The sequence below is a fragment of the Hydra viridissima genome, unplaced genomic scaffold (genome assembly GCF_058129835.1).
Source record: "Hydra viridissima isolate aposymbiotic clone 2 unplaced genomic scaffold, HvirCarnegie_v1 scaffold_13, whole genome shotgun sequence".
NCBI lineage: Eukaryota > Metazoa > Cnidaria > Hydrozoa > Anthoathecata > Hydridae > Hydra > Hydra viridissima.
In genome coordinates this window covers 7,360,020-7,385,294 of record NW_028324312.1, presented here as the reverse complement: position 1 = coordinate 7,385,294, position 25,275 = coordinate 7,360,020, and the positions used below count along the sequence as shown (strand labels likewise).

At 29.5% G+C, this 25,275-nt stretch overlaps 1 protein-coding gene and 1 pseudogene across 2 annotated transcripts; one reads left to right on the top strand and one right to left on the bottom strand.

Annotated features, from left to right (window-relative positions):
• Window positions 1–923: 923 nt before the first annotated feature.
• LOC149880237 (uncharacterized) lies at window positions 924–22,142 on the top strand. Of its 2 annotated transcripts, none has more exons than XM_090070747.1 (2): window positions 924–2,456; window positions 21,196–22,142. In XM_090070747.1, exon 2 carries the CDS (start codon window positions 21,303–21,305, stop codon window positions 21,993–21,995), a length of 693 nt encoding a protein of 230 aa, XP_089926873.1. In that variant the 5' UTR covers window positions 924–2,456; window positions 21,196–21,302; the 3' UTR covers window positions 21,996–22,142. The 2 variants fall into 2 exon arrangements, with proteins under 2 accessions (XP_089926873.1, XP_089926872.1); XM_090070746.1 differs by lacking the exon at window positions 924–2,456 and adding an exon at window positions 18,190–18,617.
• LOC149880238 (uncharacterized) lies at window positions 13,268–18,450 on the bottom strand (annotated as a pseudogene).
• Window positions 22,143–25,275: the final 3,133 nt, after the last annotated feature.

Sequence of the window (25,275 nt, the reverse complement as noted above, 5' to 3'; positions counted from 1 at the left end):
AAAAACGCTAAAAAAGACATAACACAAAAATATACTCCAATTCCAATACATGTCTGAAAAAATAAAACATTTAAAAATCTTAACCAAAATTTCTTCTAACTTTTTGGTAATGTTAGGGCGGGATTTTTATATAATATTTAAAAATACAAACATTAATATATTAATACCTATAATAACATGCAATCTAAGTCACTTATATGTTTTCTCTTACCACTTTTGGTCTCATGGCCAAAGTGTCTTTTTACATTAGAATTGTTCTCACTTGGAAATCTTCTCTTTCTTTTTTTTTCCAAAAATCTCTTTAAAATCTTCCTCCAAAAAATCTCTTTTTGATTTTCCTCTTAGAATCTTCTCATTTTTATGAGAATCTTCTCATTTTTATGAGAAAATTTAAACTTCATTAAAATTTTCTTTTATGATTTTTAGAAAGAATCTTTCCATAGATTTTTTCAAAAAATTTTCTCTTGAAATTCTCCTAAAAAATTTTCCAAAAAATCTGCGAGGCTTTCTTAACCGTTGCTTTTCTATGTGTCCGCGGATGTTTCCTAAACAATGGATTTATCTTTAAGTCCGTTTAGTACTTTTGTTTCTACCTCTGAGTAATGATTCGCTAAAAAAGGAATTACCGGTTTTCTTTTGATTAGTGTTGGTTTCAGAGTGGCCACAGAATTTTCGCAAACTTTATTAACTAAACTATCATCTTATCAGTGAAGTTGCTATTAAATTTCTGGTTGTTTTTTGTAAAAACAGTTTTAAACGTTAATGATGTTACTGTTTTTTTTTTTTTCTTTCATGCAAATGTTTATTTGTGTCCAACTGGTGTTTCGGCTGTCTTCCACTTTTCTTTGATCGAATGTTTTATGTTTGAGTCGGTTTAAACTTAAAAATGGTGTTTTAAAATTTCTTTTATTTTGTCCCCTCACAGTAACCACATATTTAAATGAAAAACATGAAAAACATAAAATATGAAAAACATGCCACAAATCAGCGAAATACGATTCATTGGCGGTGTTTAAACAACAAATGAGCTCTATTTCAAATCATAGTGGACATAAAATAATCAATGACAACAAAATCTAATGTCGGTTAACAATATAAAACCAGAATTACTTATACTTTCAGTAATATAATCATTTTGTTTTCGTTGCTATGGAGATCGAAAAATAAATAGTCAATATAAGGGTGTTTCAAGAATAAAATTATACCAGCTCTATGATGAACAACATGAAAGGAGTTTATGTGTAAGATTGGAAAAATTAGATTTGTTTATACTCTACATTATTTGACAAACTCGTCTTCCGATTAGAATTGTTGAGCATGTGGCTAAAAGTAATTCGATTGGCTTCGAAAGGCTCAACTTTCTCAATTTCAACCTTCAGAACGTTGAGTTATCCCGAAACTCTAAAATCTATCAAAAACGAGATGCCCAGTGATGGGTCAGCAAGCATTTTTGGATTAACATGGGATTAGTTATTGAATGCTTTTGAATCAAAGAACCTGAAGTGTTTAGTAAGAAGAGGAAAAAAAAAAGTTGCAGCTTTTATGTAGATGATTAACTCTGGCTTTTTCATTATCACGTTTTTTGATTAAAAGGGTTGTTGCATAAGAGTCTTACTGATGAGATACAGAAATTTGAAGAAAGCATCTTGAATGCTAAAATGACTATATCTGTAACAACTAAACTTCTAGAACAAACTACAAATGATTAAAATAGTGCACATCGTGAAAATAATGTCGCAGTTTAAATAGGATCTTTGCTTCAAAACATGACGTGATTGCATTAAGTATTTGCGAATGTTGAATGTACGATTGTTGAAAATTTACGAAGTTCAAATTAAACGAAGAAACAGCTTGTAACATTAGTCAGAACCAACTTTAATATCCGCAACAAGTTTATGTTGGAGACCCTTATTCACGCAATCGAGCCGTTTCCTCCACTGCAACAGTCATCAAAAACTTTCAAAATAAAAGATATTAAGAAGCTGTGCATTACCGAATAATAGAGAACGCATTGATGCTTATGCATTTCATAAAAAAATTGCTGAAATTCCTACACAAAAATTTGAACATAAACGTAGGAAATATCTATTTAGAAATTGCTTTCATATATTCTTAATGACCAAACCCTTTTAAAAATCATAAGTGATGATGCACTGGAATTTATGAAAAGCCATGAAGACTTCTCTTGTCTAGTTAAAACTCGAGAGCTATCACAAGCAACTGCAGGTAAAATTCCTAATCTTTGCTTACATCGAGTTGCCTACTAATTTACAAGATGAAAAAGCACGGAACAAGTTCCTTTTAACTACTGCTACGCCGCTGTGACAGCGTGTAAAAAATCTGTCCCATATCAGGGAGAGAACGTTGGAGAAATAATACAGACGCATAGAAGATCCATGAAGTTTCGGAAAGCTACCTGTACATTAAGTAAAATGGAAAAGTTTACCTCATTGGAAGTAGGTCAACTAATGTTTAGTTTTGTTTATAGCATTCTGTTTGTAGCATAATGTTTATAGCATAATGTTTAGTTTTGTTTATAGCAAATCATGAAATGTTTTTGGACAGGCTTACAAAAAAAAAAAAGAAATGAAATATTAAAGTTTTAAAAAAGAAACTTTGTTAACGTTTTCTTTGGTATAACTTTTTGGTCTTTCGTATATTAATTTTGGCCAACCTGATGGTTCAAAAAGAAAACGAAAATAACAATAAAAAGTTATGAAAAAAATAACTTTTTGACGTGCAAACATGGCATGCTGAAAAAAAAGCAATGTTTGCACCTCAATTTTTACAAAAAAAAAAAAAAATAAATAAATAACTGGATTGCTGTTAACAAATGTAAAGGAAGTTTTCTTAAAATTTGTTTAAATTTTCTTAAAATTTAACGAAATCGATTCTTACAACTTATTGCCGCATTTTGATATCATTTTGTTTTATTTGCAAATATTTTTGCGTTGCTTGGTCAAGACTGTGCAGTGAATAAGAAGAAATTGCTTAAGCCTTAAGATTGAGAGCAGTAAAAATATTTTTGATATATTATTTTGATAATATTTTTTTGCTGGCTGATTTTTATTTGTTTTTTGAAGAAAATAAAAAATGTTTTTCACAAAAAAAAAGTAAAAGTTTTATTTACCTCAAGATATCACGTTGCTATTGTTACTTGAAGAAACAAAACAAATAAATAATATAATAACTAATTGTATAAAAACAAATTATAATAGTGTTACTTGAAGAAATAAAAAACAAATCAACAAAAGAGCTCTTCAAGATAAACCGAAGCAATTCAAAGGGAGGCAAAATATTTTTCTAATTTTTTGGCTTAAAATTATTCAATTTCAAATGAGTGTAGATTTTTTGGTAAAAAAGAAAGTATTTTAAGGTCTAGTAAAGTATGTATGGTTTTGCATTCTTATAAATTTCTATAAGCTCGAACTCCATTTTAGACAGTCCGTTTAGCGACTAGATGAACCTAAAGGACATTTATTGCTGCCCTGGAGCTTAATTGTTCCTTTCCGGAACTTAATTACCCCTTGCTAGAAGTTAATTGCCCCTTACAGAGGACTGTTAACAAGCATTGAAAAAAAGAAAGAAGAAAAAAAAAGAAAAAAAACATTTGAACAACAAAAAAACCAAGGGCAGACAGAGAGATATATAACTGCTGTTCCTATTTTGTATATAACCGCTTTTCTCGTAATTTATCGTGCAACATTTTACCTTTGTTAAGTTTTTCAAGAAATTTTGTTTACGTTTATAATTTTCATCCTTGCACTGAATTAAAATGATTTCCTTCCTTATTTCATAATGATGGTGAAACTGAGTTTTAGAAAGTTCTACAAGGAGCAACGTTTTTGATTGAATAGTGAATCCGTTCAAAAATAGAGTTTATAACTTCTGTTAATAATTTTTGACTTCTATCTTTATTATTCCATTTATCAGTTAATGTCGAGATTTTTTTAAATTTAAGAACTATGAAAAAGTTTATGTGTAGATGGTTACTCAAAAGGTAATAGGATTATCGTATTTCCTTCATGTGAATTGTATGTGAAATCTTTTCTGATATATATTTAATATTTTATTGCATCTGTAGTCCTACATCTACAGTTATTCTCTATTACCTACAATTATTCTCTATTATCTACAGTTATTCTCTATTATCTACAATTATTCTCTATTATCTACAGTATTCTCTATTATCTACATTTACTCTCTATTATCTACAAATAATATTATACTCTTATTTGGTTTTTCTTACTTCTTATTTGTTTTTTCTTACTTTTTATAAAGTGCATTTAAAAAAAAAAGACGATCTAAAATAGTAACTGCACAAAACTTTAAATTGATTTCCATGCTATCCATTTCTCAGGTCAACTGCTATTCATTGCTATTTTATTAACTAATTCTATTTGATCATTTTCTATAAAAGTTATATAAAACTGTTGATGATGACCAGAAAGGTAGTCATCACAAGTGATGGACTCACATTTATTAGATAAGTTAGTTACGTCTTTCAGATAAGTCTCTCAGATAAACTTTACGATAAGTGTCTCAGGCAAGTGTCTCAGGCAAGTGTCTCAGGCAAGTGTCTCAGGCAAGTGTCTCAGGCAAGTGTCTCAGGCAAGTGTCTCAGGCAAGTGTCTCAGGCAAGTGTCTCAGGCAAGTGTCTCAGGCAAGTGTCTCAGGCAAGTGTCTCAGGCAAGTGTCTCAGGCAAGTCTCTCAGATAAGTCTCTCAGATAAGTCTCTCAGATATGTCTCATCACTAGTGATGAAAGTAAATTTGAAGCAATGAACAGAAAAAACAATGTTCTTGTAAAAGGAATAAAATTTGAAAAGTATGGCAATCGCATAGTCGTGCTAGGGTTTCATGTTGGCGGTGGGAGAGTTGGCATTTAAGACTGCTTTAACTTCAATGGAGTTGTTTTCATTTATATCTATCCAGGTCGAAGACCAGCACATCTACATAAAGACGCTAGAAAACATCATGGTTCCATCAGCAGACATGCTAATTGATTAAATCAAATAGTGGCAGTTTCAATAAAACTGTTTCCAGTCCACACACAAACACAATTAAAGCTTGAGAGGAAGAAAATAAAGTCCCCTCTCAAGCTTGATCACCAGAGTGTAATGAAATTGGGTTCGGGTCAACAAATAATTGGTTAGGGTCTGAAATACTAAGTTGATGCAAAAAAGATGGAAATCTTGTAAAAAAAAAAAAACATTTAAGGAAAATCCTAAATACCGTGTTGCATGTTAATTTCATGCCGAATTTGATTTGTCGTAGTTTTTTTTGTTTGGTAACATTTTTCAATATGATATTATACTTTAGTGTGACACCCTGATGCAAATTTGTTTAAATAAGAATTTCTTTCTGAAAATAAATAAACTTAAAACCAAATCTCAATGATTAATATGAAACCACTGCACTGTACTTTTAAAGTTTAAATTTAAAAGAAATAAAAACAAAAACTTGACATCACTTTTATCGCTATTAACATTTAAATTTGAGTTGATTATTATACAATAAAAATATGTTACTAAATTTAAAAGATGATCTTTGGCATGATTAAAGATTTTCTTTTTCCAATAAACAAACATCCTAATACACACGTAAAAATAACGTATACAGCAGTAAACAATTCTAGGTATTGAAAAACGTACGTAGCGGCTGCAAACTTAAGTAAGGATTTTGTAGCATTTATAGGATTTCGAATGCTGTCAACAAAAGTTTGATGATGTGAATTTCCCATTATCGATAAGGTATTTGTAAAATAAATATCTAGAACAACTCCTACACATGCATAGCTTAGCATGTATATTGTTGGAAGTGTTATAATTAATAATTTAGCCTGGAAATACTTCAAAGTAAATAAAAATAACATAGATTATGCTTTTTCGAAAAAACGCTACTCATAAAAGCATGAACATTTTGTAATCTGACAATTTTAAAATAATACTGATTAGTTTCTTTCTTTTTTTCTTTTTTTCAAAAGTATATCAACCTGGGTCTCAAAAGAAGGTCTTAAAAGAAGCGAAATAAGATTTTTTTAAAAAAGCGCTTTATTCAAAATTAACTAAAAAAATCTGCAATAAATTTATTGAAAAAGATCAATAATATTGAAATAATAATCCTTATAACATGCAACTAAACACGAAAAAAGGTAAAATGCAATTTTGTTTTTGTATCTAGCCTAAACAAAAATCTCACCCTTCCTCAGTTTAACCTTTTTTTACTAGTAAAAATTATAATCTCAGTAAAAAATATAAAATCAAAATTGCTTACACTATTAGTAAAAATATTATTTCCATGCCTATATCTTGTGATTTACAACTTTAAAGCACTTATTAACTTAAGTTGGAATAACTTTTTTTAAAAAAAAAATCCTTTGGAGTGTTTCATAAGAAGACAAAAAGATAATAGAGCAATAAATCTTAAAAAGATTATCAATTATTACAGAATTATTATTCTGGTGATCGTAAGACGATCAATAGGGTCATTGCATAAGATCTTTAAGGGCGAAGGAAATTGAATTTTGCATCTTTGACACCAAAATGATTGTAGTCTCTACATAAAACCCCATGAATAACCTGCAAATGAAGAAATTCTTGTACGTTGTGAAATAGGTGTCGCTGTTAAAGTATATTGCAACATTTACATCGATTGAAAATTTATGAAATTTTGGTATACACGAAAAAACAGCCTGAAAAATAAGTCTATACGATCAAAGTAAATCGATCAAAGAAAAGTTACGCGATCAAAGAAAAGTTACTGCCATCCTGATTTTTCATTGGGTTTTTAATCATTAACTACCTTCAGAAAGGGAAGCAATTCATCCTGAATACTTTTCAAGCCTCTTCCCAGCAAGCACACAACGCTGAAATAACGTTGATCGACGTTTATCAACGTTATATCAACGTTGTTTCAACGTTGTTTCACCGTTGTGTGTTTACTGGGTAGGATCAGCTAGATGAAAAAACTCGTGAGTTTAGACCAAGGTTAGTGAAGAAAAAATATTATTTTTATAAAGGCAACAGACTTATTCACAAAAACGTTTTGGCAAAAGCAAAAATCAAATTGCTTGACTATCTACAATATTCACCATATTTACCCTTTGTAACTATTTTCTACCTCTAAACTTCAAGATATTTTTTGTTGTCAAGCATTACAACTAATAAAGTAAATGGGTATTTTATAAACAAACCAGGATCATTTTCTAATGATGGAATGAAGCTAATGGTAAAAATTGACAAAGTGTACAAATGTTCTGGGAGATTTATTAAAAAACAAAAGTTATTTCATGTCCAAATTTTCTACTATTCTAGAATTTTCTACTATTCTAGAAAATAATTGGATACTCCTATTGACCTAATTTCTTTTTAATTACAAGAGAAAATCTTCTTAAAAAGATTTTGCTTCAGGGTGTCATGCTAAAACAAAAAACTATAATTAAAAATGTTTTCGAGCACAAAAACAAAATAAGTTACTTAAAAAAATTACGATAAAATTCATTTATCGTAACTTTTTTAGTAATTTTTTTAATAAAACAATAAATATCAAAACTTGTATTTAAAAATTTTTATTCGGACTTAAAAAAAGTTTTTCGGACTTCGACTAGTTTTATGTTCATACAATCCTAAATATTGTAATCTGATGATCGAGTTAGCAAGGGGATGTGTTTCATTCATCCATCCAATTTTTGACTATGCAATTTTTGACTGTGTGGTAAGGAGCCATTTCTTTGTCAAAACTATCATCATTTGATTTAATCAACCAGTATGTCTATTGATGGAAACAAGGGGTTCTCTATCGTCTGTATGTGGGTGTGCTGGTTAAATCGCCCTAAACAAATGTTACATATCGCGAGGTTAACGTTGGGAGAAAGGTTTTGATTTTTTCTAGAAGTAAAATTTACTTAAAATTTTAGCTTTAGTTTTTAAAAAATAATAACTTATGCTTTAAATAGTTTATGTTTTATCAAAATTTTTAAAAAATAAATAGTGTATTTTAAAAGTAATTATTATTTACTAAAATAAATAACTCATTTTCTCCCAACGTTTAAAATGAGAGATAGAATAAAATAATTCTAACCTTGAGATATAGCTGCTCCATTAAAATTAAAGCAAGTCCCAAATACCAGCTTACCTACTGCCACCTCATAACTTTGGTGTGGCCATGCAAATGCAATACTTTTCAGATTTTATTTATTTAACTAAAACTATGCCTTTTCTACTTAATACTTCAAAGTCACTTTGATCGCTAAAATTTTCTCGCTTCCACTTTTCCATATACTAAATAATTTCCAACATATAAAAATCTACTCGCTATATCTCTGTTGTTGATTCTAAAGCCTTCCATCGTACAAATTTTCTGTCACTTTATTGCTTCGCTTACTACGTTTCGAGCAATTTCTAGCCATCTTAACTCTCAAAGTCTTGAAATAAAATCTTAAATGTGGTTAAATGGGTCATTAAAAATCGTTAAAATTATTAAAAATCATTAAAAATTTTATGAAACTTTTAAGGAAAATAATCAAAACTCCATTGATATAATAGTTATGAAAAACAATTGATGTCAGAAAAGTACGGAAACGAATTTAAAACTTTGTTCACTTATTTACAAAGTTTTCCGGTCTGTTTTTTCTAAATACATTTGATACGCAGAATTACTAATAAGTTAACAATTCAGAGTTGGAGCTTTAGAGCATGGAAATTTGTTTTTGATTTTTTACAATTACTTGCGATTAAAATAAAATTTTTATTTTTCATTAGTATAATATTTGTTTAACGAATGATCATTAGTATAATAGTTGTTTAGTATATAACACTGGTGTACAAAAAAAAAAGTTTTTCCCCTCAGAAGTTTTCTTTGTTGATATAAACAAAACTTGTTGAACAGGTTATAAATCTGAAAACAGAATTATTTATCGCGTATAAATTTTCCCATAAGAATCCTTGTTAATCAACATTACATATATGCTGTGTTTTTTTCTTTCAGATTGCTAAAAATTTTATCTTATATTTTTTGAAAATTAATCACCGAAAAAAACGTATTGAGCTTGCGTTGACTATCCGAGCTATTTTTGTTACATTTTGTGGAAAGTTCACAAAAAAAAAGATCAAAGAAAGAATTTAGCCAAGAGACTCAAAGCTGCATATCAAAATTACTTGGTGGCCAGACTAAAAGTTGGGCGTCTTATAATTGTTATTTTGAGATTCACCGAGTGGAACAAATCAGCTATAATATATCCACAGTCAATTAGCTCTAAAGTTAGTCTTGCATGATGTCGAGAATCCTGTACATATTCCACCAACATTTTTAAATGCCACAAGTGATGGCGGTACAAATGAGGTTCATTGTGATGTTGGTAACCAAAAAGATGCTCCTCATTGGATAAGTATAAGTCACACTTCTTAAACCAGGCCTTCAATTATTCAAAGAAAAGGCAGAGGTTTTTTGATCTTATCTTAAACAGTAGAATCTTCTGTTGCCTGGAATCGCTGTGAGTCATTTCAGAACAAAACATGCCACACTGTACCTATTTTATCTCAAGGAAGACGATATTAATTTCTCCACAAGTAATAATGGTCTATTTCAAGAGCATGGCTTTGAGGAAGTAGCAGATGACTGGAAACTCTTTAAATTTGTCTTGCTTCATAATGGCAATGTAAAGCCAACAATTCCGTTCCTAAATATTGTAGGAATGAAAGAGACGTATCCATGGCAAAAATACACAAAGTAATAAATTGTAGAGAACATGCCTAAGAATAATTGTGGAGATCTTAAGTTAGTTGCGCTTCGTCCTGGATTGCTGATGGGTTACACTAATTTCATATGTTTCGTATGCCTTGGAAGAGCAGTGAAAATAAGGCTCACTATGAAGAGAAGGAATGACCTCCTCGATCTGAGTTTGTTAGAGGCAAGCACAATGTATAACATTAACCTCATGGACACACACTAAAGATCTGGAGCCTCTTCACAATACACTGGGATTAATGACGAATTTTTAAAGGTTTTGAGTCCAGAGGGGGTTGGCTTTTTATTATCTGAGGGAGAGGTTTGGAGTAGTTTTGACGGATGCAAAACCCAAAGCAAGTGATTTCATTGGCCCTCAAACACCTGAAGTAGTGCGTGACAGCAACTTTTGCTAAACTCTTAAGTTGCAGGCATGGGATGCCTTTATTTCTTTTATTAATTTTATTGGGAAAAATTGATCTGATTGATACGGTGATGTGCTTAAGCAAATAATTACTGCATCTTGGTTGGGAAGTAATTAGAATAAAACTACTCTATTTATTTCCAAACATAGATGCAGTAAGTGACAAACAAGGGGAAAAATTCAATCAAGACATCTCGGTCATGGAAACCAGATACCAAGGCCGATTTGATCGAACCATGATGGCAGATTTTTGTTCATTTTCAAGTGGGGAAACTGATTGCAATTACAAATAAAGATCAAAAGCTTTGAAGCACTTTTGTTGCCCTAGACCTCTACGGACCGTTGAATGGCAATGATCGTTGACAATATGCTGTTCTAATGATCGTTGACAATATGTCAGTTACTTTTGCTTTATGTAATGCTTCCTCATGCTTACTTTTTTTTTATAGAATGCTTCATCTGACAAATGATTAAACAGTATTCAGTTGGTGTCCTCTTTTACTTTTTTTTGGAAATTCTATAACTTTCTTACTCTGACATTCTAAGAATTTTCTAAATTCAGTTTAGGAATCAACTGATCAGAATTAATAAAAAAACACGTGATTTTATCTCTGAGAGTATATTAAAACCTTGGAGTATAGTAAAGCAGGGTGGAATGAAATAGAGGGTGGAATGAAATAGAGGGTGGAATGAAATAGAGGGTGGAATGAAATAGAGGGTGGGATCAAATAGAGGGTAGAATGAAATAGTTTTGACAATTTTTATTCTTTTGCTCTTAATTAATTATTGAATAAAGTTTTTGCAAATATTTTTTGATCTTTATGTAGAGAATTTTTTTCTGAATAAGATGATATCAAATTTTAATTTAAAAAAGAAAAAGTTTATTTTATAATTTGTTAAGTTTTAAGAATGCGTAATGATACTTTTTTTTTTGAAAAATGGACATAAAACTCTTGGAAATTAAATAAGATATCATTGAACTTAATAAGTATACTGGTAGGACTTTTAACACTGGTCAAGAATCTTTTTTCAAAACTAAATTTGCTATTGAGGGAAAAAAGTTAAGAGTTAAAAACAGAAATGGAGAACTGTAGGGTTGAATGAAATACGCTAACTACTCACTTATTAAATGCGGCTTTTGTTAGTTAATTCGCAAGTGACCAATCAATTTCTATATAATTTTGGTATAAATTTTAAATCGATTATTATTAAATCTATTCTAAAATAAAGTATGCTTCGAAACAACTTTCACTCAAAGAAAAAAGAAAAGCCATACACCGAAGAGCAAGCTGCGCTTGCTGATGCCAAAGTAAGAACCGATGAAATTTCACTAAACAAAACTCCTCAATCATTCAGCAGACCAGTAGCAACTCTTCACAGGCGTGTCTAGAATATAGGTGAAACAATTGGGAGTGGTTTAAATGCGACATTGTTGCAACAACTTGAATCAACTTTGGTAGATACTTTAATCAAATTATCAAATTGTGACATTGAAAGAACTTACAATGACATCATCGTACTAGTTACCGACTATTCGCAACACCAATGTCAATCTCATTTGTTTCCTAATGGTACACCAAGGAGAGATTGGTATAAGCTTTTTTATAAACCGGTGGATTCATAAGTTGAGCATTAGAGCCAAAGGCAATATTTCATTACTTAGAGCCGCTTCTTGCACACAAGAAATAGTAGCAAAGTATTTCAACACACTGCGAAAAGAATTCAATGAAGGAGATATCAACGAAAACACTTCATGTCATTTGTGGAATTTAGATGAAAGTGGCCTCTCTGGTGCTTAAGGCAAACAATACATAGTTTGCCGGTGTGGTGCAAAACGACCATTGAAATTGGTTGACAACAATGAAAAATCTATTACACAGTTGGAAATTGCATTAATGCTACTGGTAATCGTCTTGCTCTATACATGATTTTTAAATCAAAAAAACGTTTGTACAGATATTGGTGCTTATGTAGTCCAGACAATACAATTCGTCTGGACTACATAAGCACCAATATCTGTACAAACGGCTCACTGGCGTGTAAGTTCCCGCCATTAAAAAAACTCCAGGTAATTAGTTTATTCTTTACTTTAACGAATTAATTATTTCGTTAAGTAAATCAGATTATAGTTATCCAATTACAGGCATTTATATTTTAGTTGCAGATGGACATGTGACACACGTCACCTATCGGGTCGTACTTATTTGCATCGTAAACAATGTCTTGTTAATTTGCTTATAAGCTCAATCGTCATACATTCTGCAGCTACTAGATGTTGGTGTTTATTGTCATGTCAAAAGAGCTTGACGCAAATTACTGCAACAGTTTTATGCAGAAAAAGATAAGTTCAGCAACTTATCAAAAGAATGTTTTAGCCAACTGCAAGCAAAACTTTTCAGCTCTGGTGAAGTTTTTACACGCACCCAAATAGTCACTGGATTTTAGAATACTGGCTTGTTTCCACTCGACATCAATAAAACTGATCAGTCGAAATTGCAAATTTCTAATACGTTTGAAACACCATCATCTCAACCACTACTATTAGCATCAGGAATTGCACTATATCAACCACTGCCTTCTAAATTTACACCAGGGTAATTCCGCATCAAATCACCCAAAATTTTGAAATTTTGGACCATAGATCCTCAAATTTTTTAAAAACTTCCTTGGCTGTTGCATCTTAAAAAGAAAGATTAACACATAAAATTTCAGCTAAAAATGTTGAGCGGTTGACAAGATATTACAATTTTAATACTGACCTGGTTTCCTAAAATGACCCGGTTTTCATAACATTCTGAAAAAACATTTTTCTTAAAAAATTAAGAAATAAAAATGGCAAAAATATGAAAATAAACATATATAATGTTTTTTTGATGCTTAATTCAATAAAAGTACTTAAAATGCTCAAATATAAAATGAACATGCTTAAAAGTTAATAAAACAACTAGTTTATTTAAACCAACTTTGGGGCCCAATATCTCAAAAAACCCCCGTCAAATTTTTTTTTTTTTGCTGTTAATATTTTCAGCTGCTTATAATCTTGCTAGGCACAAAAAATTTAACTGGAAAAACAACTGAAACATATGGAACTTTAATTTCAAAGATCGATTACTTTTTCAAGAAATTCCTAAAAAATATTTGTAAATAAAATAAAAATAAGTTAATCGTAATTTAAACAGTCACTTAAATATACAAGATTTTTAAAGGTATCGAAAATGTAAGTTATTTTGACTGTGTTTGTAATAGTTTACAATATTGTTCCCATTTTACTTGTACTTCCTCTATTTCAGCATTTTCAAACACATAGTTTCTACCGGAACTAGAGCAAGCTTGTGGAACAGATAGTTTTTTCAATATGTTGGTGTTGGGAATGAAACAGTACTCGTCTCTTTCAGGCCAGTTAAAACAGATTGATGGACCAATTGGGTTAAGAAACATAACTTTAGCATCAACTTCTTCTAAGTTGGTTTTAGTTACAATGCCGATCCACCACTTATCATCACAGACTACAGCTACATAACAACCTAAAGTGACAGTATCAAGTTGAAATATATCTTGTTTCTTTTTAAGATTGTGGATTATTGAATAATTAATGCCCGTACTACACCTCTTAGCCCCAACCCTGTTATCTCCAAGATGTATAAATTGATGAATGCTACCAGTACCAGGTAGAGTTGTTACACCAGTGTACCTTTCTTTTTTGCTCTTTATGTTGCAATTTTAAGTCCAATCCCTTTATGTAAACGAAGTTAACAACCTTGATTTTCTCAATACAAAGTTCATACATAGCTTCTGATGTGAGAATTTGGTTTCTGTATGGCCATTTTAAAATTTTTTGAGCTGTTAAGCTTTTTACAGTACCGCCAATCCCATTGCATGGTGACTTTCCATGGGACGTGGCAAAAAAGTTCCATTCAACTTTAAGGTTTCACTTTCTAGTTGGCATAGATTGTAAAAGCTTTTAAAATTTTTGTACTGTCCTGCGCAACCATCAGTGAATATATGTAATTTAGACAGATTGGAAAATTTTTTAATATAGAAATAATTCAAACCTTTTCAGAATCCCTCTGTTGTATAACTTTTTTATACGACAGAGGGATTCTGAAGATATTGCTAATTTTCTTTATAGATATATTTATATATATATATACAATCTACATATATATATATATATATATATATATATATATATATATATATATATATATATATATATATATATATATATATATATATATATATATATATATATATATATATATGTGTGTGTGTGTGTGTGAAATTGTTGATTTGTTAAAATTTAAATAAAATTTCCCAACAAATGTTGTTTTGTAACTGAACTTTTTATAAACTAGTCATTATAAACTTTTACAAAATATAGTTGTCAAAATTTTAAAAACAAATGCACATCAATATCACACTTATTCAGTTTTTATATAAAAACAAAACAGGATGTTTTTTTCAGTTGTTAAGATCAAATAACTAAGTTATCATATAATTAAGACTTCCTTAAATGTAGCAAAATTCGTTTTTTTTTTTTTTTTTTTTTTTTTAAAGAGTTTATAAGCTAAATATAATATTTTACAGAATTCTATTTGGAAGTTTTTTAAAATAATTTCTTGAAAAAGTAATCGATCTTTGAAATTAAAGTTCCATATGTTTCAGTTGTTTTTCCAGTTAAATTTTTTGTGCCTAGCAAGATTATAAGCAGCTGAAAATATTAACAGCAAAAAAAAAAAAATTTGACGGGGGTTTTTTGAGATATTGGGCCCCAAAGTTGGTTTAAATAAACTAGTTGTTTTATTAACTTTTAAGCATGTTCATTTTATATTTGAGCATTTTAAGTACTTTTATTGAATTAAGCATCAAAAAAACATTATATATGTTTATTTTCATATTTTTGCCATTTTTATTTCTTAATTTTTTAAGAAAAATGTTTTTTCAGAATGTTATGAAAACCGGGTCATTTTAGGAAACCAGGTCAGTATTAAAATTGCAATATCTTGTCAACCGCTCAACATTTTTAGCTGAAATTTTGTATGTAATATTTTTTTATAATTAGGAATAATGTGTCAAAATATAACACAAAAGGAAGACACATGGTTCAATGGACTGAGTGATTTGATGTGGAATTACCCACCAACAACATCTAGGATCAGCATATGTCGCATATCATCAAAGTCACCTCCAAAGTCAATTCACCTGCAAATAACCTTCAATATTGTAGTAACTTCGGCTATGCAAAAGGAAATTCAAAAAGAGGCTGAAAAACAATTTCAATTGGCCCAATCGCTTGCAGCAGCTTTGCAACAAATGTTTTGTATTCAACAAGTTGACTCAAAAAAAACGAAAAAATTTAGTAGTACCAAGGTTCGAAGGGGAGTGTCTCAATAAACCTGAAATACTCGAGAGATTGAAAGATGCTGAGAGCAAAAAAGAAGCAAAGCAAGCTAAAAAATACGTATGTTTAGCTTTAATGACGAGCAGCAAATAAACAACAGCGGCTCCGATAACAATAACAACTCCAAACCAGGTTAAGTGTAAAAAGTGCCATAAAGTTTTAGGCGAAGCTTTAACAACTCAAAATATGGAATGGTACCAATATAAAAATTCAAAAAGCAAGGTTTCGCTTTGTCAAACATGCATACCAAAGCGATATGTAAAAGGCGCTGAGTTTTATTGCACCAAAAAGTGCCGCACAAGTGACAACTCGATTCAACCTCTAGCACCTCTCAACGACTCAACATCGTAACAAAAATATATTTTTTTTTATTTGGTTTTTTTTTAATTGTTAGTATTGGTTGCTTTTTGTTATGTTTTTTTTTTAGCTAAGTGTTGTTTTAATTACACATAGATTTGCGTATTTCATTCTTCCCGAATGCGAGGGTAGAATGAAATAACTTTTTCAGCTCAAAGTTCTCTACAGTTAAAAAGAATTAAAAACCTTTTTCCCGTAAAAAAAAAAATTATCAAAATTCTTAGCTATTTCATTTGACCTCATTTTACTCTAAATTTTATCTGTGTCATCATTTGTATAACATTTAATTAATAATCAAATCCGATTTTTATTGAACTAATAGCAAATAGTAAATGTGACAACCAAAGTTTTATGAAGTCCAAATATTCGATCAACTACTTACCCAAATTTATTTTTTAGTATTTAGTATTTACTTAAGTTCGATTAAACAAGTAAAACGAGTTTCGCCGGTTGCTGTTATTAACGAGTTCATTAATCGTTTGCTTATTAATCGTTTGTTTTTTTTTTAACCACCGCATGAGTTAAAATTGAATATTAGGAGTATGTTAATATTCTTTTTCTTAATTTTTTTACTTCTTAACTTTTTTACTGGATATGTAAACTTGTAAAATAAAGAGACATTGCTATTGATTTTCGTCCTGTGTAACAACTTGTAAGCATTAGAAGTAGTAGTAAGAATGGAAAATGAGTTTAGATGCAATAAATACACATAATTTTAGATAATAGAGAATAACTGTAGATGTAGGACTATAGATGCAATAAAATATTGAAAACATATCAGAAAAATTTTCACATACAAATCACATGAAGGAAAGTCGATGCTTATATTTTGAGTAACAGTTTATATTACATAAAGTCATGCACAGTTCTCAAATTTAAAAAAGAGATTTATTTAGATATTTATTGATTGATGAAATAGTGAGCATATAGCTCAAGAATTATGAACAGAACTTATTAACTCGTTTTCGGAAAGGATTAACCCATTCGATTGCGAACGGTGTTCCTCGAAGAGTTTTTGAAAACTCAATTTTAATATCAGAAAATAAATTAGAGACGTAAACAAAAGATGTTGAAAAAATTTAAAATTTTGTCGATATTTTGGGAAGGATGTTTATCTACAAAATAGAAACAGAAGTTTAAGGTGTCTCACTCAGCCATTGGTTTCCTACATATCAGAACATACACAAAATATTTGTTTACGTTCCTCAGACTGCAAATGGAAAGCAAGTTTATTTGGGGCTTTTATCGCGAAACAAAGACAATAAAAAATTCTGGGAGTTTTTTTAGAAAACAACTTTTTTTAGAAAGATAAAAAGATATATAAATACATTATAAAATTAAAATTTTATTCTTTTACATAATAAATATCTTTTTCATGAGTCATCTTTAAAAACGGTTTTCAATGTATAAATAAAATTTTGACCAGGTGGCCGATATGCAGTCGTTTTTATCTGATTTTAAATTCTCTGTCTGATGGCTTCAATAGTCGGAGTTTGGTTTCCGTTAACAACAAAGAAAAAACTTACACTATAGCCAACTTCATGTATGTGAATATTTATTTCACACCTAAAGTTTTGCTGTTTTAAACCCATGTAAGGTTCTATTTACTAAACTTAAGTTCTATTTAGCATACTTCAGAAAATTAGATTTATCTTTTAAATGAATGATATAAATGTTTGTTCTTTATTCGCCAAAAAGAAAAACCGAATGCAGACCCTTTACAAGAATGCTAAACAGAAACTCACATAAATCAGCCCTCAACTTGTTTTTACAAGTTTCACCACTTGTTTGATTTATAAGAATACTAAACAGAAATTCTCATATATCAGCCCTTAACTTGTTTTTATATGTTTCTGATAAGGAAAAAAACACAAGCTAAAAATTAAGAAAAATATTTCATTTCCAAAAAAGCCGCATGATTGCAGAAAACTGCTCAATGAACTATGAACTTAGTGGAAAGCTCCAATTGACATTTTATTAGAAACGAAAAATTCATCAAGCCAAAACTTTCTATTTTATTTATCACAATTATTAGTTTATGAGTAGGGGTGAGTTAGGGGTAGCATATTCATAAATTAAAACCATACCGTTCGCCGAAATGATTTTTTGTATAATTGAAAGTAAACACGAACAGAAAACTAAAAAAACGTCTCTGTAAGGGTCGAATGGACAAGTTCCGGTTGCTATAAAGTATTTCTCAAATTGCGGTATTTCCTGATAATTGTGTTCTAGTGTGTTCCGATTGCGCTTAACAATTACGAGAAAATTATCTCAAACCTTGTGCGTCGTCACTAACTTCAAAACACTGCAGACATTCTCCTCGATGCTTTGTAAAAATGCCAAAGTAATTGATTTTATTTCTTAAAATAATGAGAGCTTAAATTTTTTTAAGAACGATCAAACATGCGGAATTTAAACATTTTCTCTGTTTATGAACTATAAAACTGCTTAATGACTAATTCTTGGTTACAAGAAAGTCGTTTTGTAAATTCTAACTATTTTAATTATAAAACTTAATTGCTTTTACTTTCATTCACTTTCATTATATTTGATAAAAAGTAAAAGTAACCTACCATTTCAAAAGTCTTGCACTCAGTTGCTACCGTATTTTCTGTGATGGCATTAAAGTTAGTTGCTTTGTTTTGTATTGTTACAACTGCCGTCAAAGTTGCTAGCAAAGATGCCAGGCAAAGCCGGACTATGTGTGACTGTAAGTATAGTTTATTACTCATTTATTACATACCTGTATATATATTTCGGTAAGAATTTAGCTTCGTATTATTGTTTATGTTGACATTTTGTATTGAATTTTTCAGAACATGATCAATTCAACCGGGCTAATTTTTATTGCTTAAAACCGGGCTAAATTTTATTGCTTAAACCGTTTGTTTTTTTTCTTATCATCATCGATAAGATTTATGGTATAAAAATGTTGTTCAATTTATTTCAAGATTTAAAGTATTCTTTCAGAAAGGTAAAAGTAAGCAATACTAAATTTAACATAAAATAAGGTGACAAGACAAAATAATGTACCATTATATAATGCACCATAGTCTGTCTAATGAACCATTACGTAATTTACAATAATATAATGTACCATACCTAACGCACCATACGTAACTTATCAAAATGTAACATAACGAAATGGAATACAATAAAAAATAAAGTTGCTTGAAAAGAAATTATAGGTTTTGTTATTTAAAGTTAATGTCTCTTTTTATATAAGACAAAGCACAATACTCCTATCTAATGTTCCAAATCTTCAAATTACATGTTTCTCCGTAAATAATTCTGCTCTATATAAAGTTTGGCACATCTTGGGCGATACATTATTTTTTCTATTAAGAATTTGTTCCAATTTTGGCCCAAGAAATAGAATTATGGTCAAAAATTGTTGGGATTCGAAGAGACATGATATAAAATTAAATTAAAAGCTAATATGATTTTACGTACTCGTCAAAACATTAAATCACAGGTCTATTAAGATTAGACCTTAAATGTTCTAATATAGTAATCTTCAGGACGGTTACAATTGTTTACCGTCAAATTTTTTTACCATTTTTAACGCAAATGCATCTTAAATGCGCCTTAAATGTGTTTTAGACTACTTGCTATTTAACTCATCAAGATCAGTGTTCTCCAGATCAGTGTTCTCCTTTATCAGAGCTTAATTTAGTATCCGCCATCTTGGAGCAATAGATTTTATCAAACTTAGGGATTACTTTTTCATCGATAGCCACAAATGCAGAACCTGACGCCATTCAATTAGTTTCTTATCATTTTTCATAAGGAATGTATTTGATGACTATTGTTGCAGAGGTTCCACCTTAGTAATAGTAAAGTTCTCTTAATTTCCTGAAAAAGTATGTTTAGTAAACAATTTAGCTGCTGAGCGTTGCATTGGTGTCGACTCAGATTATATGAGTCGACACCAATGCTTCCAGACAACATGATACATATATATATATATATATATATATATATATATATATATATATATATATATATATATATATATATATATATATATATATATATATATACATGTACACACATCAACTACACCATGTGCACTGTTAAACATTTTAATTCGTTAATGGGCTTTGCTTTAGAAGATACCATTGTTTTGGCATAAGGTTTTAATACAATTTTTTCCAGCTCACCAATAAGAATCTTTTTGCGAAGATCCCTTTAATGATTATCAGCATAATGACACAATAAGGGATTGACAATCTTTTCAAGAGTGGTTGCCAACTTGATTCTTCATTTATTAATTACGTATTACTGAAAAAATATTATGCTTTTAGCAAATAACACTTAATAGCTTGTTAATGCCAAAATCCCTTAACAATGGGCTCGATGGAACAGTTTAAAAGTAATTTATCAATTTTATATTTAAGAATTTCTTATAATCATGTGTATATGTTAAGTGCTCATTATCGTCTCATTAAATATCCTATTTTAATTTTAATCACTGCATGAAAAAAATTTTAGTTTGCAACGTTGCTTTTAGTAAAAAATGCAACAGTGTTGAAAAAAATGGCTAATGTCAGTGATTTGATTTGCACTTTAAGATTAAAAAACAAAACGGATACCAATCTTCATTTTAAACGACAATTTTGTATAATCTGCAATTAAAGAAAAAGGTGCGTAATTGCCCTAAATTAATTCAACCGAGTATCAAAAATGTATTTGTTAACTTTTAGTTTCAGTTTATATGGAGCCATAAGAGAAACACATTCAATCAAGGAATGTTTTCAAAAATCTTCTTTCGTGTAATGTACTTAAAATAATTTTTTTTTATTTATCAACAGTAAGCAACTATCAAACATTTTGGTATGTTGTTTACTAAATAAGGATTGGGCAGCTAATAGAGATGAAATAAAATGACTTTTATTAGAAAACATCAAAACTTTTTGATAAGATTTGAATATTTCTAATTACATAAACTATTTATTATAGATTAATATTGCATAATTGCATAAGTTTTTAATTAATTCCCTTCTTTACTTTTTTTTGTCTGTAAAATTAATCGTTTTTCTTTTTTTAACATCAACAACAACAGATGTTATAGATTCGCGGACGTTTTTTTTTTTGGAGAATTATTTTTAACTGCCCTTATAATCGAGATTAAGCTGATTGAGTGTTAGCATGTTTCTTCGTTTTTACATCACCCTATCTATAAATATTTATATGCAAAAATAAACGTGACGCTAAAAAAAAATGTTTGGTTTGACGGAATGTTTTTTTTTTTAATTACTAGGATAAATTTTTTTTTACATTTTTAGATGAAGACGTCACCTTAAAATGTTCCAATAAACCTGACGGTAATTATGAGATAAACAGTAAACCACATCCAGCTTATGTAGCATGCGTCAACCATTTTCCATATTGCATGCCATGTCCTTCTGGCTTAGTTTACTGTCAAAAGCCCAATTTTCTAGATAACTTCGGTAAATGTCTTAAACCACGCGATTATTGCTTCATGAGATCTAAAAATATTTTTCCAGGAAAAAAACCAACCAAGAGCCCTGTAGCGAATCGACATTTTTCTCTACAACCACCAAATAATAATTCCGTAACCAAAATCGTTCAGGTTAAAACAGAAAATATAATTCCTAATAACCCTTTTTCACTGCAACCACCTACGTTACAGCTCATTACAGAAAGCACTCACGCTATTTCCATACCGCGAAATCCTGCTTTAATGACAACTAACGAGACTCCTGAGTTTATACAGTCCGGAGGAAAGCCGACAGAAAAGGTTTTTCCTAACAACCTTTTTTCTCTACAGCCACCAACGTTACAATTCACTACAGAAAGCACTCAGACTGTTTCTATACAGCAAGAACCTGCTCCAACAATAACTAACGAGACTCCTGAGTCCGGAGGAAAGCCGACTGAGAAAGTTTCTCCTAATAACCCTATTTCTCTCCAACCAATCACGTTACAGCTTATTACAGAAAGCACTCAGCTTATTAGTACACAGAATGTACCTGCACCATCCACAGATCGCATGATTACGAAAAAAAAGGTGATCTTTAAAACAACAACTGAAAATTTAGAAGTTGAAAATAACATTTTTTGATCGCAAAATTTAAATTTTTATTTGCATTCGATATTTGAAACATTTTTTATGTCCACTTTATTTGATTCTCGAAACATTATTTGTAAATCGAGAACGTGTTAACAAGCACAAAAATATAAAAAAATATAACCAAATCTGCAAACTAAACATTCGGGTGGGTTTATTTTACTTTTTTTATGAAACACGGAAATGAAATTACATTTTAGAATCTCTATTAATCATAAGTAAAAAAAAAAAAATGTAATAAAAACTTCATTTAGTATTGTTATCTCAGCTTGAAATTTACTGTCAGCTCAAAACCATTCTAATTGACGACAGTCGTATAATTGCAAGATAAAAACATTTATACTTGAATTTTTTAATGATTTATGTTAATAGTATGGTATTAATAGTATACAGAGCTTTTCAAAAGTTTATAGCATCTTGTGAAGTAAGAAGAAAAAAAACTAGTGGTATTGTTTATTGGCTTTCGATTTGGCGGCAATCTTTATTTTTGAAAATTATTAAGAAATTATTATATAGTAAATTAACTAAATTTCTTATTACTTTTTAGAGGTTGTTTCATATTGAATGATAGTTGCATTTTAGTATAAAAGTTTTTTTTTTCTTCAATAATTGGTTAGCAAATTTGCATATTTAAGACATGAAAACTTGCGCCTACTAAAATTCCAAACCGAGAATTTTGTTTTTGGTTATCTGATTAAATCATCACACAAATCAAATCTCTCGACTTTTTTAGACATTGTCGAGTGTTATTTACTTCATCTTACATTAATCATTTCAAAAAGTGCTTGATGTGTAGACTTGCAAGTGGTTAAGTGCAGGAATTTCTGATAGAAATTACTGTGGATATAGGTTTTCATATAAAATACCAGCAGTGGAATTGATCTAAATACAAGGAGAAAATCCATAATTAGTAAAGTTGACATGGCCGAAATATCTTATGAGAAAACAAAAAGGAAATAAAACAAGTTTAAGAATACTCAACCAGAAATGGCTGAGTATTCTTAAATTTGATAAGTATTTCGATGAAGTAGAAGAAAACAAGGATATGTTGAACAAGGATGATAGCATGTTCTTAAGTCACCAATCAATTCATGATTTGCTATCTCTAAAAAATAGATACAACTACCCAGAACTATGTAAGCTTTTGATAGATGTAAGATCGTTTACAGAGTGGCTTGTATGACTGTATTGAAAGATCTACCCTGCTAACATCAAATTTTGGAGAGAACAAGAAATTAAGTTGGATTGCGATGTGACAAAAAAAACAAGTGTGTATTGGATTTAATTCAAAAAGTAATCGAGCCTAATGTCACCATGAAATCATGTCAGTTTATGCAATAGTAATTAAATATATCAATAAAATAACCATTATTATATATAATAATCATTTTATGTGATGGAACAAACAACAATACTGATAAGAACAATGTCATGTTGATAAAAATTGAAGAACACTTGGGAAGACCACTAAAATAGCTGATTTATCAATTAATTTGCATTAAAATTGTTGAAGAGACGTAAGCTAGAGTAAGTTTCATAGTTAACATCTATGACCCTACATGGTTTCAAAGAAAATATCACGGTGGATGTCAAGATAGGTTGAATATTCTTTTTTATTCAAAGGCTTATTTAGCAACAGCCCTTTTTTTGTAACTAAAAGTTGTCAATAAATTTAAAAGTTGTCAATAAATTTAAAAAAAAATACGTTAATTCACTTAAAGGTTTTCAAAAAGATTTTTTCATTATTTTTTTATATTAAAGTATTTTAAACATCATTTAAAGAAACATATTCACAAAAAAAAATAATTATTTATATTTATTTAGCAAAGTTGTTAGTTTGAAACTAATATCAAACTATATTATTGATGATTAAAACTAAATGCAATTGCTCGAATAAAAAAATATTAACTCTGGAGCACAAAAGTATTTCGTTGCACTATTTTCTTATTTTAAGAATGCTGTAACGAATGTTTTCTATCACAGCCTTTAACGCTTGTTTGCTCGACAGCATTTTCTTGGTGTCATTTAAGATTTGAAGCGATAAAAGAGCTTCAAAATCAACATTGTAAGGCTGGTCTTTCTTACGTTTACGCGGAAAGAAATTTTATATATATTACTTAGGTTAGGGTAATGGGATAAGGTGATGGTGGTTCGGAACTTAGGAGGATTGTGTAAGTATGAAAGAGATGCATCAAGGTTCTGTGTAATGACCACTAAGACTTAAGTACACTAGGCGCGTACTTTTCTTTGTGCGCGACATTTTCTATTTGTATCAAACAATTACAATATTTTCCTTTAGACAACTTTATCATCAATAAGAAATTCTTAGTTTAAAAGTAATCTAAAACCTTTTCTAATTCTTCCTTTTTCTTCTTTAATGGCTCTTTATTTCGGCGTATCCAATTTATATATATATATATATATATATATATATATATATATATATATATATATATATATATATATATATATATATATATATATATATATATATATATATATATATATATATATATATATATATATATATATATATATATCCAAGCCCCGTATACTTCCTATGACTATAGCAAGAAGTTTTATTAAATGCTACTTCTTCGCATGAACTTTTATGTCAACGGCGATCAATTGGGTTCTAGATATTTGTCGAAGTTTTAAAATTGCAGTTTCTCTTGTTTTTCTTTTGTTCAGAGCACAGAGCATTGTTGACGCTATTGTAATTAAAACTTAACGAAAAGTATTTCAGAAATATTTCGGGTATGCATTTTAGTACCTTTAAGTTACTTAAAAATAAAGGGAAAGAATGTAAAGATAAGAAGCAATTGAAAATATTTTACATTCTCTTATCTAAAAATTTATTATTTACAGATTTTTTAAACGTGCCTTTTCACATGGGTAAAAACAACTTCGTGCACCAAAAAAAGTCAAACTTTTCTATTTGTGGAGTCAATTAAGATTTATATTACAAGGATTTTTAAAATTTCTTTATTATCTTTTTTTAAAACAAAGTTATTATAAATAAAATATTGAGTTTGGCTTGTAAGTAATTTTTTTTTTAAAAAAAAAAGAAAGAATAATTGAACAGAAAAATTGTTCCAAAATAAATAGTGAAAAAGGTTTTGGTTGGTCTTTAATTTCATAAATAAAGTAAGCGTTTCTATATTAGTGCAACAATAAAATTAGAATATTAGAGACTCGAAACAAAAAAGAAAAAAAAGGAAAAAAAGAAAACAAAAAAGATTAAATCTCGTATTTCAATGGATATCTATCAATT